The sequence below is a fragment of the Corvus brachyrhynchos genome, unplaced genomic scaffold, assembly GCF_000691975.1.
Source record: "Corvus brachyrhynchos isolate BGI_N302 unplaced genomic scaffold, ASM69197v1 scaffold56, whole genome shotgun sequence".
NCBI lineage: Eukaryota > Metazoa > Chordata > Aves > Passeriformes > Corvidae > Corvus > Corvus brachyrhynchos.
The window spans coordinates 2,485,009-2,505,693 of NW_008238664.1; the positions used below are offsets into that span (position 1 = coordinate 2,485,009).

At 40.3% G+C, this 20,685-nt stretch overlaps 1 protein-coding gene across 2 annotated transcripts in view; it reads right to left on the bottom strand.

The window, feature by feature from the left end:
• Positions 1–20,685, bottom strand: part of LARGE1 (LARGE xylosyl- and glucuronyltransferase 1) — a 277,612-nt gene that overhangs the window by 60,548 nt on the left and 196,379 nt on the right. For both annotated transcript variants that reach the window (XM_008636395.2, XM_017737860.1), the window contains one exon: positions 9,969–10,073. In XM_008636395.2, the coding sequence (XP_008634617.1) occupies positions 9,969–10,073 (105 nt within the window). The remainder of the gene's footprint in view (positions 1–9,968; positions 10,074–20,685) is intronic.

The following is a 20,685-nucleotide window of genomic DNA, read 5'->3' on the forward strand; positions in this document are numbered from 1 at the left end:
GGAGGGGGGAGGGGGAAGGAGTGTGAATGTGGAAAATTTCTACAAAGTTTTAAAGAACTTTTCCTCTCTTCAATGCTAAAATTGCAGTAAGTTCTTATATGCAAGATTAGCTGTGGTTTCATTTGCCTAGGTGCTTAGGTGGCTTCAACAGGAAAACAAAGTCCTGGTTAAATACTAATTTAAGTGATAAAGTCAGAAAGGATAATTTTTGGCTCTTGCATAACATTGATTATTTTTCAAAATCAGTTTGGGGTCTACTAGAACATAACTTCTAGAAAAACATTCAGTCTTTATTTAAAAATTTACAATAATGGATAATCTACCACAAACTTTGATAAGTTATTCCAATGCATAATTACCCTGATGAAGGGTACTTCCCTTATTCTAATTTGAACATCTCTTTGAACTTTCAGTCATTTGATCTTGCTGAACCTTTGCTAAATTGGCAAGCCCTCTATTAAGAAATGTTATTTTCTCCTCCAAATATGAATAACCTAGGATCAAATTATCCTTTGACTTGCTCCCAGATAAGTTCCTGGAGCCATTTTCCCCAACTTTATGGGAAATTTTCCAGTATTAGCTCTGAACTTTGCAGATTTGTAAGTGGTTATCTTTGGCCTGTGGAGATTAACCTTCTGATGCCACTTTTAAGCATTAGAAAGAGGTGCCAAATGGAGTGTAGTCCTATCCATGCTACCTTCCAGAAATACTTCCTGTAGTGAACTACCAACAAATTACACTATTTTTTTTTTTACAAGACAGTTTGTTTCTGAGAAGGACAGGGTACCAACTAATTTCTGTGCCCTGTGGATAATCAGGGAGCCAAGAGCGAAGAATGAGCTGGGCAGCAAAGTTACCTGGCAGTGTAGACATCAGGTATGACAGGAGTCAAAAGCCTCCATCCCATACCAAACAAATGCATCTCCTGTATTCATACTTGAAATTACTCTGGTTGTACACCCAATGATCACACAAAGTATTTTGTCAATCATATTAAACCTGGAGTTCATGATCATCTGATTATCCATCCTGGACTGTCATGCATCTCTTAATTCTTTCTGAACATAAAATTCTACGTCAGTGCCTCAAAACACAGAATTGTGAGTGTCACAACTCTACATAACGCCAGAGGAACTGGACTTTGGGTGAGCTGTCCTGAAGAGGAATCACAGAATAATATAGACTGTACAGGGTTCCTGTGCAGGAGGTCAAATCATTGGATCTCAGTGTGCAGGCATGTTTGGAAAAAGGATCACACAAAGCTTGTTTTTATGGATAAAAACTGAGGACGTTTTCTGAAATTTGCTGACTATTTGCCCTGTTAAAAGCAAGTATGTCTTCCAAAAGTAATTTATCTTGGACTCTCCACTAAAGAACCACCCACCTTTAAAAGAAAAAAAAAAAATTGTTTCTTGATCCTTGGCTCTTGTTTAAGTTTCTTTAATGCAAGCATCAGGATTTATATCAGATCTGGACCTTATCCATGATACTTATCTATGTTTTATTCTTCCACAGAAAGCAGCAAAAAAGTGAAAGGTAACAGGGACCACTGCTTTAAACTATGTGAGGCCTTTTGGTTTTCATTCTCTCAAAGACATCATATTTAAGAGGGGTCAAAATGTCAACAATTTTACAAGGTTTCCACTTGGGACTATGTGAAGAGGAAAAATGCACCCCGCACAGGTGCTAATTATTTTGGCTGGCTTCTAATCTCAACAGTGTCTGCCTTACACTTTCCATCATGGTGGAGAATAGCTTTCAAAAGCAGTTTCTAATATTAACAATTAGTCCACAAGACTAATTGTAACAATGGGCACAAAGAGCAAGAACCTGTCATAGTTTCTGGGTCTGGTATTCACTCAACACCTTAGCAACAAAAGAGGAGGTGTGGTTCAGGGCTGAACCACCTGAAAGGTATTTCCTTCTGTTTGGATGACAAAGAGGTTTGGGGTTTTGTATTCAGAAACAACCATAAAACTTCCTCTTGCCTTTCCCTCCCCTTAATGGGCAGTTTATTGACTGAGATTCAGGAGGAATAGAACATTCTAAGAAACGGATAAGGGGAATGGAAGCAGCAGCACACAATGAAAAAGCCTGGGAATTAACTACAGCATTTAAAAAACCCCAGGAAACATAATCCTTCCTGCACAACCACTTATTTTCTAGTAACAGAGACAAGGATTAGGTTCACAACAGAAATGCAGGGATGTATTTGCCTAAGGAGCTGTCTGTCATGCTCGTATAGCCAAAGTGGGGTACAGTTTGGATAGGTGCACTAGAAGGAGCCTGCAAAGCTGGATTCCCAAGTTTGAAGGGTTGTGTTCAGCAATAAACACTCAGATGGTGGTCAGTTACAAGGGGTACTCCACAGGAGTTGGTACTGGGGCTGATACTGGGTAGCACTCAGATTAATGAGATGGAAATGGGATAGAATGTGTCCTCAGCAATGTCTCACAGGTGACCAAACTGGGGGCCTTGGCCAAATACCCTGGGGATGGGCTGCTACTCAGTGACCTCGACAAGCTGGTGGACAAGCGGGTATGAGAAAGCTCCTAAAATTCAACAGAAAGTCCTGAATGGGATATTCCTGAATGGAGAGTACAGGCTGGAGGACAAGTGGATCTAAAGGAGCTTTCCAGGAGAAGTTCTAGGGGAGTTGGTGAACAGAAAGCGGAACATGAGCCAGCAGTAAGTCTTGGGCCACATGAGCCTTTAGGTCATGGGAAATGATTACCACTCTTGGTTCAACACTTGTAAGAGCAGATCTGAAGTACTGTTTTGGATTCCTCAATCAAATAAGTACCCTGACACGCTGAAGTAAATCTATCAGAGAGCAACCCAAACAGTTAAAGGCCTGGCATTCATGAGGAGAAGCTGGGAGAATTGGCCTTCTTCAGCCTGGGGAAGAGAAGGTTGAGGGATCTCCTGTTGCTTTCTAAAACTACTTAATGGAGCCACACACTCCAATAGATGCACAGGGACAGAATGAGAGGTAACAGACACATACTGCAGCAAAGGAAATTCTAATTACATATTACCAATTTTTTCTCTTATTTTTTACTGAATAGAAAAATAGTAGCTGAATACAAGAACAGGCTGCTTTGAGAGGTATCCATGAAGACACTTAAAACTCAGCTGGAAAAGGCCCTGAGCAACCTGAGCTGACTTTCAATGGGAAGAGGGCCAAAAGACCTCGGGAGATCTTTTCTGACCTAAATTGCCTATAATTCAACAGTTCTACTTGGGAAAGCTTCTCTTTTCACTGTCTGTGACTTGAGAACTACTGTGTAGAGATGATCTGTGTGTAGAGGGTATTGCAGTGCTCCTGTCCTCCCCTGAGTTCATTTTGACAAAGAGAGGTGCAGAAGGGAAGGCTGAGGAGCTACAGCAGGAACAATTAAAGTCAGGATGTAGCTGAACATAAAGACAAAAAAGACAATGAGGAAAGGCAAGAAATAAGCTGCTTCTTCTGAGATTTGTGTCCATTCAGTTTTGCAGATTCTTCTCTTTCAAAGTCTCTTGGTGGTTTTTTAAAGGGGAAAGGTTTGTCCTGAACTTAGTTTGCCCTAACACAAAAATGATTAAAGCATAGTGATTTCTGTAGCAAATAGCACCTAAGAGGGTGATCTGACTATGACCAAATCCAATTGGTTTTGTTGGCATTCTCTTAGTGGGAATGGCTTTGACACAGGGGGTAGAAAGACATCTTAGTTACTCTGCTACTTTCTGTGACAGGCACCAAGCTCCCTATTAAGAGTCCAAAGATGGAGTCCAGCTGTGATACCTCTTTTCTTTGCTTTGGGACTGTGGCTAAAACTGCTGTCTCTGTCTCTACAAAAAGGAACTGCCTTTACACAATCACTTTTATGAGCACAATGAGAAACTGGAAAGTGAACTTGCACTTCAGAAGAAAACTGATTTTACTATTACTATGCATTTGTCTGGAGTTCTCCCGTCATATAATAGAAGGCTTTGTTCTCAGTTTAGGCACCTGGATGTCTTTATTAAGCTTTTATGTGCAAGTCTTTCATCTAAATTTAACCTGCTAATGATTGTCCCTCTACAATAAAGAGGGCATTTCAGAGTGCTGGACAACATAATTACTGATCAAGGTATGTATGTTCACATAAAGAACTGCCTTGATCAAGCTAAAAATAAAACACTTCAAAATGATATTTTAAATCATTACATTGGAATGCTACATCTAAATGCCTGATTTATGTACATTACATGGAGAACTTTACATTATGGACTCAGGTCAGACCAATAAAACCCCCAAAACTAGGACAATTAAATCAACTAAAAAGAAACACATTTTATTTACTCCAATACATCTAGAATCTGGTATAGGCTGTCGAAATGCCACTTTTTAAAATCACATATTTCTTAAGAGACAAATGTTTTCAGTGTTTCAAAGGAAGTCTGGTGGTGTTCTTTAAAAGGACAGTTATTACAGGGGCTGAGAGATTCAATTTTTAAGGAGTAGAGGATGTACCTGAGAGAATGCCATGAACAGTAGACTAATTCAGCCACAGTAATGCCATTACTACATGCACAGGCCTCTCAAACTAGAGGCACCATTAGAAAAATCAAATACATATTGACCCTCATTTCAGAAATGTCAAGCGTGCTGTAAACAAGTTCTCAGTACATCACATGCTTTAGAAAGTGCACGAGAAAGACTGGAAAAGAAGCTATTCTTTGAGGGTAGTGAGCTTATTTTTAAGTGCAAGCTACAGATTACAGACAACAAAGATAAGGATATGGTCATCAAAAGCAGAATTATCACTTTAGCTTCCCACCTTTGACACAAACAGACTGGTATTTCCTGTTGAGACTAAAAGCAACCATGTGCTGGCACTTCCTAAACTGCGACCTGGACAATGTGCACAGTACTTGTACTTATAAATGCACCTTTACGTGTATAAAGCTCACGTGTATCAGTATGCTTTGCACTGATAACACTATTTACTGAGTAAACTCCCAGTGTCTTAAAGGAGGAGTAATCGAATCCAAAAAACAGGCACAGTGTGAACCTAAGTAGATGAAGAAAGTGCTGCTTTTTGACTTGTCATCAGTGTTGGACATGGGTTTTTTCATCATTAAAATGCATTTTTCATCTGTTTCCAAAGGCTCCTGTACTTTCAACCAACCCTAATGACAGCAGTTCCTGTACTAAACATGACTAATATTCTAACTAATGTGAGACAAGAATGTTGCAATGGCTTTTAGAGGGGGCATAGCCAAGTTTTGTCAGGCCACGATGGGGGGTATTGAAAAGGTTCTATAAACCATGAGTTTTCTGACTTCTTTGTTCACTGAGGCAATTTGACAGAATCCTCCTCTCTCAAGCAGCCAACATACATGAGGACAATTACCATAATGCCATGAGCAGGAGCCTGTGGAGCTCGGCTGAAAGCTGTTACCAGGTTTCTGGAGCAGGACCACAGGCAGTGCCATGACTACCAACAGCCCATTTTGCACTGCTTTACCAGTCATTTGTTTTCTGCACTGAGGATGCACAATATCATCATGAAGGAGCACAAGATGTGATCCAGACTAATTTCACATAAACAGTCTGTTCTACTCTTGTCTCTTATCATTCAAATTTGTTAAATACTATGCAAAAATGATGTAACATATGCTTTCAATTTCCAATTCAACTTCCACAGGTCCTTTTTTTCAGGGAAACAATAAAGGAGACAGACTCATTCTAGCACTCTTCCAGTCATTACAAACACGGGAGTAATAAGGCGCAGCACACACGTAGCCTAGTAATCGTTAGGTGCTAGCCATTCCCTTCTGTTCCCAATCCACAAATCTGGTAATGTCACATCTCCCAGTGTGGGAGTATGAATTCTCAGCTCAAGCTGTTGAGACACCTCCTTACGGTTTCTGGTGGCTGCACTGAGGCAGTGCATTTCAGATGAGCCTCAAATCCTCGGGATGGGCTTGTGTAGTCTAGAAGTCTGAAATCCCCTGGGCCAAAGTTTTTAAAAATGACCCCCTGGCACCCCAATTACAGATTCATCCTAAAGCTCCATTTGGCAGGCATGGGGTCCATTCTCAGCTGATGGAAGTTGGGTCTGCTGCACTAAAGCCAGAGAAGCCAGGGGTGATTCACACTCCTGAAGAAGTGGCCCGGAGTCTTAACAGGCACCAGAGACTGCTTTTAAAAGCTATTCTCCACCATGATGGAAAGTATAAGGCAGACAAAGTACTAAAAGCTTTTACGTTTAGAATTTCTTTTACAAGATACTTTTCTGAGGACTAAGATGACTGTTACTCCTGAAATGAACATCAAACCGTACAGTGCAACTCTGGAGCTGTCAGTTTAACATCTGTAAAAAGAAAAATCATAGTGTAGCAATACTGTCAAAAGCAGAGTTAGTCAGTGAAATATAATATAGTTACATAGCAAGAGAAGTGTGCTTGAACTAGTGTATGAGGAATCTGGAAGAGTTAACTCAGTGCAGACAAGCAACATGGAGTGGATGATATATAAAAAGGGCATTTGATTAAGCAGCTTACTGAGTGCTTGCCAGTGAAGTACAGAAAAAAACTTGGAAATCTTTGTGGTACAGAACGAATTGTGTTTAAAATGCTTGAGGAAAAGAATGTTATCGCAAATAAAGAATGGTTCTAACTAAGAACATTTTAAACACTAATTAAATCGTCACTGAACTGATTTTGAGTTTGGTCTGGTTTTCTTACAATTATATTATCATGGACTAAAGTGTGACTTGGATTATCTGCCTCTGCAAATGAGGAAGAATGAAAAACAACCAAATAAAATCTTTCCTTAAAAATCTGTATTGGCTGTCAGGAGATCTGGCCTGGGCACACAGGAAGAGGAGATTGCAACTGCTTACTGGGTTTAAAGAACCAGCGGAGAAGGAACAAATGCATTTTTGCCTTTAATGCATCTGTCTTCTGGGACTCTCCCAACCTATATGTTGTCCAAAGAGGCTCAGGCATAGAAAGATAAGAGAGAAAGAGAAATTATTTCCTTCAGAAACTGTGAGGAAGCAGTGGAACAATTTTGACTTTGAGGGGTGCTTCTGAATCAAATCTTCCAGGGTTAAGTCTGGCTGAGGAAGCTCACATAAACATCTCTTTTCTTAGGATTGTATCCTAGGTCTCTGGTAAACACTCTCCCACGAGCAAAAGCAAAGTCTACCTGAGAGCCTCCCCTTGATCCAGCTCTGTTTAGCTCATTAAAGTTTCAGGGGTCTGGGGACCCTTTCAGTGTTCCTAAGTACAGTTCTAGGCACCTGAATTTTTATGCCTTCCCCCTCCTGGACCACTGCTTTTCATGAATGTTTTTCTTAAGAGATATCGCCTCTCTTTCCGGTGCACCCCCATTTAGTTTTCTGAATCCTCCTTGGCCACACTGTTGCATTCAGTGTCAATTATTTTAATTTACTGAACACATCAAACAAGCTCCAGTTTCATCTTCCTTGAGAAATGTGTACCTCCAGTCTCTGCTAGATTACTCAGGCAAACAATTAATTCAATCAAGAAATTTATACTAAAGGGTGCTGATTCTGTCAATAACCTAATTTCCTACTTCTCAGAGGTTGCACTGTTTCACTCAGTGACCTCTGGTTCCACATACTTGAAAAAACAACATACCACTTCTTACAATGACTTGTCAATCTTCCATACATTATCTACCTGCTGGCTTCTTTCTAAAAAAAAGTTTTTATAACTACAAGGTGAGTTGTGTGAAGAAAGAAAATTGTGAGAAAAATAAAATCATTTGCAGGATTATGGGATTATGCATGGCTTGATAGGTATGTATTAATACAAGGATTAACACATGCAATGTATATGAAGGACTGCAGATATTTGATTATTTTTGCTTTCAGTGGAAGATTTATGTGATATACTGACATTTGCTGTTCCCATAAATCATTTGGAACAGTAAGTTAAGACAACATAAATTAAAGCCTTACAGAATTTTTTTAACATTAGCATTTTAGATATCTATATATACTTTATACTACCCACCATACGTTACTGCATTATTCTGATGTTATGTGGTTGTGCCAGCTTTCTCTCTGCCAGCATTAAAATGGCAGAAAAGAAAAAGCAAAAACACAGCAGAAAGAAAGTAGCTATGGAGGGTGGTCATGTCTCAGTAAGACAAAAGATACTGCTTTCTGGTGTAACAGTGAACTGAACTGATCCCAACAAGTTGAGTTGTGTTAACAAAAGCCTTCCGATTTCAGGAAAAATCCATGAAACTTATCTCCGTCTCATGCTTTTGGGGGGCTGGGGAACAGGGGTGGGCAGACCCAGCCTTTCTATTTGCAATTCTGGCAAAGAAGAGTCAGGAAAACAACCTATTCTGCCAAAATCTTGTATCCATACCAATCTATGTTCTGTTAAGCTATTCCTTTGAATGTTACCAGAAAACAGAGAAGCTCTGCAGAGGCTACAAATTCACAAAAATTAGTGGGATTCCCACAAATATACATAGGAATATAGAAATACAGACGACCCAACCACAACTTGTTCAATCTTTTTTCTAGTTAGTCTGTTTAATTCAATCCAATGTATTTCTGTGAAGTAAAATCACTATTATGGTGAATAATTCCCTGATAGTGCAGGGATATTTAAATGGACTCATCTGTTCCAAATGGAGGCTTCACCATCTGTTCTGTCCTTTTATTACAAAGAGAGAGGGAACCTAACTCACTGCATCAGCATGTAAAGCCTAGCATTGAAATGATTTAGATGCATGTGTGTGTTCTTTATGCACCTGGTATGTTTTCCCACATACCAAACAAAAATCAGTGGGAAGACCTGTCTCTTGTAACCTAATAAATTCTCTGACCTACTGCCTTTATTCCTTTCTCATGGCAGCAGAAATTGATGGCCAGTAGCTTGCATTTTATTAGGACGATTATGACCCTGTTGCTGTCCTGCAGGAGTTATTATCTTCATTGGGCTAGCATTTTGTGATGTTACTTCTCTACAGAAAATGAACCTCAATTCCTATTCTGTTGGGGAAGATGAAACAGGAAAGCCTTATAAATATGATTGCCTGACAAAAGATTTTGGGAATATGAAAACTACAGGTGACATCGAAATGAAAGCCACTTTTGAAATACCAAGTCTTAGTTACTGAACAACTGGAAAACAACGGTATGGCCACTGAAGGTAATCCCCTCTTGATGGAACAATACCCTCTGCTTGCAGGCAGGTCCAAGGGTCAGAGCAGACCCTACTAGCTCAGCAGAAGGGGTCCAAAGAGTAGTTTTTAGAAGTTAAGATGTAACACTCTATGGTAATATAAGAACTCTTATAGGCTGTATGTAAATGCTATAGGATTTGTATCTTGTATTAGATTGGTTAGTGACAATTAGAATATTCAGTACAGAAGATGATTTATTGTATTGTAACCAGGACTTCACCATTCCATTCTATTCTCATCACTTCTTCTTCACTCTCATTCCTCTTGCTCTCTCTTACCTGCTTACTCTCTTGCTCTCTTGGGCCTGCTCAGAGCTGCCAGCTGCAGCTCTAAGCAGTGCCCCTATACCCACGCCCTTTGCAATAAACCACATGTTCCAAGATCTGACTATAGAGATCTTGTCACTGTGTTCGTCTACGCCCAGTCCAGACTGAACCCCAAAGCTCCTACACTATTCATTCCCTCTTGCTGGGCCTATATATGAATCATCACGGACAGAAATCTTGTAGGAGATGTGCTGTGGACCTATCAGATTGCATAAAAGCTCTGTTCTTCCCCAAAGGATGTCACACAATCTTTTCTAACACCACTTAGAGAAGACCGAAAACTTCAAAACACAAAAAATTGTATCATTTTTACTTTTTCAAAAGATAAATTTAGCTGTAGCTTAGGAAAGGCAAATTACCACTTCTCACACTCTCTGTAGCAGGAGACTGACTGCACAGTCAATGCAAGCGTTAATTCAAAGAAAACCCTCAGGTCCTACCTGTGTTGTAGCCCCTCCCAAGCGCTGGCCAGGGCCGATGGTTCTTCCAAAGGTTGCCCAAATACCAATCACTCTGGTTCTCCACTAAGCCAAGAACTTGCTGCCCTGGAAAATGACCAAATTGCAAGAAGATCATAAGATAAAAGCCAATCAATGGAAAACACACAAGACATCTGGAGAGGGACAACCAGTGGAAAGAGAAGGCAGAAGTCGGGGTGCTGCCTTCCTTCCATGCCTTCCGAAGAAGCTGCTTAGGTAACAAGACAGCAAGCCTGGCACAGCAAATTCAACACGGCTCATTTCTTCCCTTCTTCCCTGGCTAGTCTGAGTAATTAAACACTGTGGGAACCTTTGTCATGCTGACAGAAATGTATCACCCAGACAAATCTGAATGCTGCTTGATTTTGGAATACAATGATGGAGAATCCTCCTAGTGAGAATTAAGTGTTGGTAAAATGATCATCTAAAATGAAGATCTGTTCATACTCTGATGGAGATAATATAATTGAAGAACAAGGCTCAGTATAACAAGTTATCCTCTTCCCATGTTCCCCCTACTAGTTTCAGGGGGTTTTTTTCTCAGTCACAAAGGAAACCCCTTTTGCTCAGAAAAATACTGGATTTGAATAGTTTACCGACATAAGAAAGTTACATCATTTTAGTTTGAGTAATTTAAAAGTCATTTAGGTAAGCCTGTGTAGAATGCTGCATAGAAATTATGACTTCAGTTTTATTTTAGTTCATCTTACATTGATTAGCAGCTGGCTTCAGCTAGAGTAAAATGTATTTTAAATCAAATGCGTCTAGGAGGTTTGCACTGCTTAAAAATCAACCAAAATATGAATGTTTGTATAGATAAGGACTTAATTATGTATCCTAAAATGTGGTGTATAAAATGTAAATAAGAGAAGTGATTATAATGATGCTCTGGTAACAGAGGACAGAGGGAAGGGGAGAACTGCATTTGGATCTAGTCAGAGAAAGGAAAAGGAATGGTGCTTTGAAAGAGGGACATGCTCAGTGAGGGCACTGAGACTGGTACTGAGACTGAGACTGGAAATGATTTTGCAACCTTTTGGGAAAGCAATTAAGCATCATGCTTTGAAGGCTCATTTTCAAATCCCAGCTATGCTCATAAAATTGTGTGTATGGTCACAGCAGTGTACTGAAAGCCTGAAATGATCATTATATGTTGCTTACACAGAACCACAGCTGTATTACTAAAATTTCAGTATGGCCCAAGACAAGGCTGGGCTGAGAACAAGACATGAAGACAGATATGATTAATTCAATTTTCTAATTGGCTTGAAAGGTGATTGCAATACTCTCCTGTGGTATCTGTAATTCAGTGGAATGTCAGTAACCCGAGCGTGTCTCGAATGCTATTTCAAAGACTGTGAGCAGCAGTGATTGGCCAATGCATATAAAAAATAACCCAGAACACTACGAAAGCATTCAAGGAGTGAATGGAAATCAATCTAAAAATAACTGTGAGAGATTACCAAGTCTACTCCACACCACTCCAACATCATCCTCCTCTATCCTAATGACAACATGTCACTCCTCATCAGACCTTATTTTCCACTAATGTCTCTTCTATTCCATTACATATTTATTATACCATACATATAATTTTTCACATTAGACCCCATAAATTGTTTTTTAAGAAGGTGGAAAATCTGGGGGAGAGCAAAAGGATCATATAAAAGACCCATTGGTGCTAGTGAAAACTGGTCATACTAACAGAGTGCAATGCACAAGCAAATGAAGGAAATTACAAGCTAGAAGCAAACGTATCCTAAGCACCTCTGTTCGTACAGATGAACCACAGCATCTCTCAACCCGTGAGACACATGGAACACATTGCAGAGTGCATGAGACATCACAAGCCATATACTGTGAGGAAATACAAAAGGGATCTCAACTGGCTGAAAGGAGCCTAAGGCAAAAAGAGGCTGAAGGACACAATTTAAACCAACACTTGTTGACTCCATGCTGGAACTTTGCCTGTTTATAGCCACTCCCTTATAGCTGCAATAGAATAAATGAAGATAAGAAATGACACTGGCTAGTAAAGGATGAGAAAAAAAACCCCAAACAATAGAAAATGCAGGTGCAGCTGGGCTGGAATGGGTTGGCACAGTTGGTAGGAAGAGAGTGACCCTGCCCATCATCTAATAGCACATTTCACAACTCAGCAGGCCACAGATCCTTTTCAGGATAGTAGAGCTACCATCAAAAGAAATGTTAGAATTTCATTTGCAAGGAGCAGGTACCAAACTTCTTTACCATGGAGCATCAATCTCCTTTCATTATTTTAGCCTCACAAATTTCCCAACATGCTACAGACTATAGCCTTAAAACCAATGGGTAAGAAAAAATAAAAAATCTTAATGCTTGTTAATGGTTTTCCTTTCCCATGTACCAGTCCAAAATCTCAGTTCTAATTACTTACCCCTGAAATACTTATTTCTCAATTATTATTTCTCATGCCAAGATAAACTGGAAGAGGTTCAGGAAATTATGTTTGCATGTATTTACTGCAGCTGTATAATTTCCTTCCACATTTTCCCTTTATTTTTGAAGACACCAGAACAAATCTTGCTTTCACCAGTATTCCCTGAGGTTTGATATGGGACACGGACGAAGGCAGGAATTAACATCATGTAAGCTTTAGGGCTCAGATACATGGATCAGATAATGTGACTTCCTGTGTATCATCTGAGCTGGAATAACTGCCTGTACACGTCCTTTTAGCTTGTCCCAAGCGCACAGTAAAATGTGCAAGCTAACATGCTTTGGTTTGCTTTTGCAATGGCCTGGGAATGTGCACATGTTCATGTACTGTCCTAGGGTAGAGCATTATGCAACTTGTCAGGCTGTTGTAACTCTTACTGGTGCATAAAGGCCTATTAGGCAGATGTGATGGCTTGTCTCCCAAGCCACCTTGGAGTAAATTATGGAGATATGCTTTCCATCTTCTCTAGTTATATTTCTGTTTTCTCTAGGCTGGAATAGTGATGCTGTGTCTGCCAAAGAAGAATATATTTTTATTTCCCTTTACATTGTCTCTGTGATCTTAACTTAAGGCAGAAGTAATCCAGAAACCAGAACTTCAGCCGCATAGGAAATATTAATGTTTCCAAAAATGTTTTAATTCTGAATCAATATAGAAAAAAAAATCAAAAATATTTCCTGAAAGAGGTTCCCCAAATATTTTGATCTGAAGATATCAAAATAACGTCTATAAATGTACAACCATTCTCATGTTAAATAATACAAAACAACATGACACCTAATATAGATGCATAATATATACCCTGTAGATTACATTGTTCCATGTATCTCAAAATTCAAACAAAAAAAATCCTAAGTTTTGTCCTTCCAATTGCAACTGACTAAAGATTCACTCAAAAGCTTTCACTCAGACCTTTAATCAATTTTTTAAATGAATCAGTGTGAGAGTATTTGTCCACCACGAGCTATTTCCTTTAGTTATTAACTTTTTCTAGTGTATTACAAAGTTACAGACACAAGGCAGTGGCCAAAGGGATGCTTGGTGTCAAGCAGGGACGGTGAACAGCTCCCTGACCATGCACCAGCCCATCCCTCTGCCACCCTTCTGCCTTCCCTGCAAGGTGCTCACAGTTCTGCAGGAACTATCACCAGGTTCACTTCAGCTCAGATCACACCTCAGTCTGAACTCAGGTTCTTTGGGCAGGATAGACTAGAGTGGCCTCCCAGCATGGCCTTCTGGAAACGGCAAGCATAAAAGAGTTATGTGAGCTATCCTTCCAGCGCATGAGAACACGGTGCCTGCCGTAATGGATTTGAACCATTCAGCATCCTGAGCTGCCCGTTTCTTCCTCCTAAGAGTTATTATAATAAAATACCACAACTAACAGCAAAAGCTCTATCATTTTCTGTTCTGGTCCTGCAGTTATGATTAAGTGCACTCCTCTCAGTCTCTGTTACTCCAGGCACAAGTTAGCTTATGAAAATTAAGCTGTCATTCTCACTTCTTCATACATCACCACTAACAGCCAGACAAGAGAAAACAAGGCTATGATTCTGGCATGACCACAGTGAAAAATTACCGGGGAGGCAGAATTACAGCTGGATTGCCGGGAATGGGGCTGAATGCTGCCTGGCTGTGGGATGAGACTTCTCCAGAAGGCAGCTGCAGCAACAGCATTTTGCACAGAACAGCTGCCTGACAGCTCTCGCATGATGAGAAGCTTGGCTGTTGCTGGGAAGAGGTTTCCATGGAAAAACAGATACTTCTGAACCTGACAACTCGATGCCTTCACTTCTGTTTTTACTTCACAGATTTTTGGTGGCTAATGGAGGGGAAAGCATTATCCTGTAACTCAGGCATTGGGGACTTCAGACCTTAGCTCAGCTCCCAGCTGTGATACTGATTTCTTGGCTGACACTGAACAGGTCACAGAACAGCCTCTTGCTCAATTCTCCCTTAATAAAACTTTACCCCTCTTCCACTTTGCCTGTCTCACATATTGCAAACATAAGTCCTCAGAGTTAACGAGTGTGTGCTACTTTCTACTGAAAGGGTAGGAGCAGCAGCATGTGGCCAGGCTGAAGCTCCATCCAGCACGGAGTTGTCTCCAGCTGCAGGCAGGAGCAGCTGTGCAACACAGAGCACAACAGTGCAGCTGTATGGTGGCACTTCTTAATAGTGGTCCTCTGGATACAGTGACTAATGGCACATGACACATCTAAAGGAGGATCAGCTTTTATTTATGTTGGGTCTAGTATCTGCTGCTTTTGTTTGGTGCCGATCTTGGTGCTTGTGAACAATATTTTCCTATTCTGCCCTAATTTTTTCCCAGTTTTAGAGGATTTCATCTTCCCTACAGTCTATGGTACAAAGGACCTTAACTTCAGCTCTTGCCTTGAAGTATTTTGCTATTAGAAACAATAAAAATAGTAGTAAAAAATTACAGTTATTACAGCTACTTTCAACATCTTTAGTGGAAGCTTTTTTTTTTTTGGCTTTTACATGACTCCACTGCAATTACAGTAAGAGCTATGGACCCACTGCAAACACTTTGTGTGAGTTGCACTTTCTCAGGACATCAGACTGTTTCCAGAAAGGGGAAAATAAAAAGGCATTAAAGGGGAAGGGAGGGCTGGGATGCCACCTTCTGATCGCCCATGGCCAAAGGGTGAGCTGGTATCACAGAAGAGATCTGTTTCAGCACGGTTCTCCTGGTTGTTGGATTTGCAATGGTTTAGTTGTATTTAGTAGAAGACTTCGAAGTTAAAATGAAGTGCAAAGTATTTCTCAGCCTTTAAAAACATAGTAAGTAAGCAATTTCTATACTGTGGAGACTATTAAAGGAGAACAGAGCAGAACTCTGTCTTGCTACTCCTAACTGCTTTAACAGCCATGGTTTAGATCATTAGGAATTTAATATAGACATGAGTGCTGGAGCTGCAGCCAAACACTGCCAGAGCAATGCATGTCTTCAGTGTAAGCTGAAAGTGAGGAGAAGGACTCAACAATAATTTAAGACTCAAGCTTGGCAGGATTCAGAACTGCAGCATTCTGTTCCCAAAATGGGACACAGAAATAGAGAATAAAAAACTGACAGAAGGGAAGAAGGGAAAATGTACATATTCTGAATGCTGGAAATATTCTAAATTGGCCAGTACCAAGCCTGATGAACACTGTCAGGACTAGTTGAATCTATACTTTTGCAATGAAGCAGGGTTATTTTCTGCATGACTCAGAGTTAAAATCTTTGATTAATGCCCTTTCCCTCTCTTCTGCTTCTCCTGATTTCTTTTCTTTAGCCTTTAAACACCTGCATAAGACACTTCCTTTCTGAAATGTGCGAGGCCACATCCTTAGCTGGTATAAATCAGCATGACTTCAATGAAATTAGTGTACTTAAGCTGACTGATACCAGCTGCACATGTCGCACTTCAGGTTAAGTCTCGCCTGAGTGACTGACCCTTTCTTGATGGCCTTCCTGCCCTGACCATATATCGGTTCATACAAAATATGTGGTTTCTAAAATCTTTCACTTCTCCTGCCACATTTCTCATCCACCTCTTCAGATCACTGTCAAGTTCAAGCTCTTCATTCTCACTATTGCTGCCCTTTGCAATTCTTGCACTGTCTATATCAATTCATGTTTCTTCCTGCTCCCAAGCTCATTCCTCTCTTCTACTGCCATGTCCTCTCTCATTCCTAAAAGAAACTCTGTCTTCTCATGCAAAAAATGCCCTGACTTACCCCTGAAAATTTATTTCAAGCACAAAATCCCTCAGGACTTTCCTCTATAAACATTTTTAGAAATTTTATCATGAACCCAACATAAAATACACACATGAAATCGTGTGTGTGCTCTGTAACACAGTCTGACACCGTCTCATACATCTGTATGGTACAGGATACACTGTGTCCAACAGTACTGAATACTTTAACCTCTACTGTGCACTTATTTCACAGGTGTGCAAACTTGTAACAGATGTATGTTACTTGCATGCACATACTCACATACATACATACATGCATCAATATGTACAGATATGTGTGCAAATGCATAGTCTCTGCTGTGATGAACTTCTTTATTACACATAGAAATGCTTCATTTCAGGCAAAAATGCCTCCTGCAAAAGTTAAACTTTTTTGCTTGATATCTCATTTGCATTAAGTACATTGCTGTTTCCCAACAACCATTACTCCTTCTTAGTGGACTAAATACTCATGGAGAGAAACTGCATGGACAGTTGTTAAGGCACAGGTTGGATGAGAAGGAGGCCAAGGAGTAGCTCACTGAAGGTAGAGCAGGACTGCCTCAGGAGAGGAGAGGCTGGCTCCACAGGAGCACCATGTAGATAGTACACTGGTGCCAGGAGAAGAAGAGAGGATACAGACAGTGAACACCTGATAAGAATGGATGGTAAATAAATGAGGCAGAGGTAGATACAATATATGAAGGGCAGAGAAAATCAAGATGAGCCAGGTTGACTCAATGAAAGAAAAGAGCAAGTGAAATGAATAAAGGAAAACTCTGGTAATGCTGAAACAAAGATGTAAAGCAATGGCATCCGCTGACTTCTGGATGTACTCAGAGGTGTGACAAGAGCAAAAGAACTTAAAGCAACTCAGACCAGAGAAGAAGAATAAGTTGGCAAGAATCTATACAGAGAGACACATGACAAGTGTTTTGTATGTGGTAGGAGGGAGGATTCAAAAGGCATACATAAGAGGTGATCGAGAGGATGAAGTGTAAACAACTGGACTGAGAAAGGGTGAAGACCTAAATGTGCTTCATCTTCATAAGGAAAGATGAAAGAATGAAATCAAGAGAAGAAAATATATTGGGTTTCTGCGCATCTTCTAGTGTCCTCCAAGGAGCTTGTTAGAAAAATTAAGAGGACAGTGAGAAGTCCAGCAAACCCCAGTAAAGCTAGTAAATCTATCATTAATGTTTGCAGCACTTTCATCTGCAGAATTTCAGGGAAATGGATTCTCAGCAGCTGAGCACAACAGAGTAAGTGCAGAAAAAACCTTTCATTTTGCAACAAAGCTTTTTGAGGTTTTCTGTGGTCCCTTCCAACCTGACCCATTCTGTGATATGCCCAACTCATCGCCAAGAAATGTGCTCTGGTATGGAGTTTGGAGAAGAATGAAACAGTTGTGCAATTTTAAGCTTGAGCAGAAGAGAGGCCCATAGCAGCTTCATGGGCTGCTGATCCTGTCCTTCCTCACCTCAGTTTTAGGTCACTGTTTATAGTACAGATTGTCCCAGCAGTAGAACTGACATCTAATTAACAGCAATAGGAGACTTCACATGAGCCTTTTCCAGCTGGTAAATATTCTTTTCTACCCAGGCTGCAGGAGGTCAGCAAGATGTATCCACTGCTCTAACTACACACCTAAGTTTTTTATTCACACAAATGGCTTTTTCCTTATCATGGTGTCCTTTTAAATTTTTGATGTATTCAATGTAAAACCCCACTCTCTTGTAAAATCGAAAACTTCCTTCTCTGAAAGCTGCAAAACATCCTTGTGAACAAAGTCAATTCAAATCCACCACTTCTAACATTCAGGCATTGATTTGAGAGAAAGGGTCCAGAGTTTCAGGAACGTACAAGGTATTAAAACCACTACTTGAATTTGGGCTATGAAGGAATAAGTGATCACTGAACAAAAAATGCTTTCTTTTTTTTGCTGCCAAAGATAATACAATAAAACTGTGAAGAGCAGGAAAGTAACTATCCATGCACTATGACTCTGCCTGTTTTAAGTGCATCAATTTCATAAAGAGGATAAGGTCCTGATATGCACACTTTTGTTGGCGCAAAGCCCATCTGTGAATCGTGTCTCAGTCATGGGGAGCCAAGCAGCAGGATGCAGTGTGTGATCAGTAAGGCTCTGATGTGATGCCTTTCAGTAGTAGCACTTCATTAAGGAGAACTTACAGCAGGAGAAACTGAGGCTCATGGTGATGGAGTGACACTTCCACGGTCACTGGGGAGGTGAGTGGTGATCTAGGAACAGGTGCCAGGACTTGTGAGACCCAGAGCACTGATTTTAGATACCGAAGACTGTCCCTAATGATAGCCTAGTGCCTAAGCTGTCACTGCCAGTAATCACTCAGAAATTCCCACTCACCTCGCCTTCGAGCAGCTGTTAGCTCACTGGGTCCACTGACGGCTGAGTTTTTCCTTGCCACATCTCTGAATGCTATGTTCTGCCCTGACATAGATTTACTTTGGGTACATCCCTTAGGATTCCAGGCATGTCTCATCATTTCCCTCTTGATTTCAGGCAGCTGCATTTTGCAGATGTTAACTGAACGATCTTAACTCATATTTGCACCAGGTAACAGAGGCTAGAAGTTGGCTGTTTGTCCCTCATTTTCACCCTATCACTGCATCACTACACTTCATCAGGTTTCAGTGATTGTTGCCTGAGGTTTCTGGAACAGTAAACTTCTTTACTAGCAAGGAATTAGAGAAAGAGAGTAAGGGCTTCCTGATAGTCCAAAGACTGCTCAAAGAAACTGTACGCAGCTTCCTACTTCATTTCCTTTTGGGCAGTTATCATGCATAAACAGCAAGATATTAAACCCCCTTTCTTTTTATTTAAAAGGAACAATCTTTTAAATTGATTGACATACCAGGAATGTTTGTAAGCAAGAAATCAGTGTATGTATCACAAGTACTTTCCCCGAGAATCAGAGAAATCCCCAAATGTAGAAGCAGAGGTGGCACCCTCCTTCACCTCCCCCCAGATGAACAAAATGAAAAGGACTGGTTTTCTGGTAACAATTAAAAAAAATCCAAAAAAATCAGGGAAAAAACCTCACTTATAGAAAAGGGCTGTAGTCATCCACTTAATGTGAAAAAGGTTGCCAAGTTATGGTATGTGGTGTTGAAATCCAACTATGTTGACATTATTTTTCCCCTCTGTTGGGTTCAGTTCTGTTAAAAAAATAAATAAGCTTTGCATTTCCCTTTGGCTATGTGGCTTTACCAGCCTCTGCAAATTTTTCCATATGAAAGTTCAGGAGTTGTCTCTTCAGTAGACACATACTGCAGTAAGATGATGCTACCTGCCTAGCACTTCTTGCCAATGCTATTAAGGGCACTTACTACAGTGACAATTGGTTTGTGTAAACAGCTCACTTTATCCTTTTAATTATGGACTTCAAGACAGGTTAGCTGCTAAGAATTATTTATGCATCAGGAGTATCAGACAGCAAGATGACACAGCAAATATTTGTTCACACCTAATGATTAAGCACAATTAAACCTGTATCAGGAAACAGGACAGAGCTCTGATACCAAACAACAACCTGCTGCTTTGCATCTTGAGCCTAAAGAATAATAGATGCTTCTGCCTGATACTACAAAACAGTGGCTGTATCAGATATCTCATGCTTTAGTGATGAGCTCAAGAGTCTTGGGATCTGTTCCTCGTTCTTATGTTGACTGGCTGTGCAATCACAGATGGGTCACCTCTTCAGTGAGCTGCAGCCTCTCTAAATAGGGCATGATTCTGCACTCAGGCAGTGGAGAAGAAGAAAAGAACAACTTGGAAAACAGAATAGAAGTGTTGCAAGTTATTTTCTCAGCAAGAGATGGAGCACTGCAAATACCTAATAAATGTGCAGAGAACTGGTCTTAAATTTGAAAACAACCATCTTTTCTCTATACCCTTCTCTGTCTTTCAACCTGGAGACATCTGGATTTAAAGGGCAAAGTGGTTGAGATGTTCTTTTGCTGAAAATGTGTCTACTTGTGAATTCAACTTGAAATCATACATTGCATTGACTCAGTTTTGCCAGCATGTCCAATACTACAGAGTCACAACAGGCACAAAAAATAAATTACGTAGCCACCTTGAGCTCAAGTTGAGCTCAGTACCTTCAGCTCCAAGAATAAATCATACAGGATGTCTTGTAGATTGCTAGCAAGCATTAGTTAGTTTCCTTAATTAGTTTACTTTCTTAGTTTACCGCTGTTTGCTACACATATGACACGTTTTGCTAGTGTGACAACGAAGCAGTTAACATTCCTGACGCAAAATCCAGTAAGGCTTGGAAAAAGCAATAAAACCCCCACTCTCCAGTCTTTTGCAGATCAGTCTTTGTGGACAGTTCCAGAGGTTTTAGGTTGTTAACACAAGTCCATCTCAGCACTGACATTTCCCTTTTGTCCCTGTTTATTGGCTTAG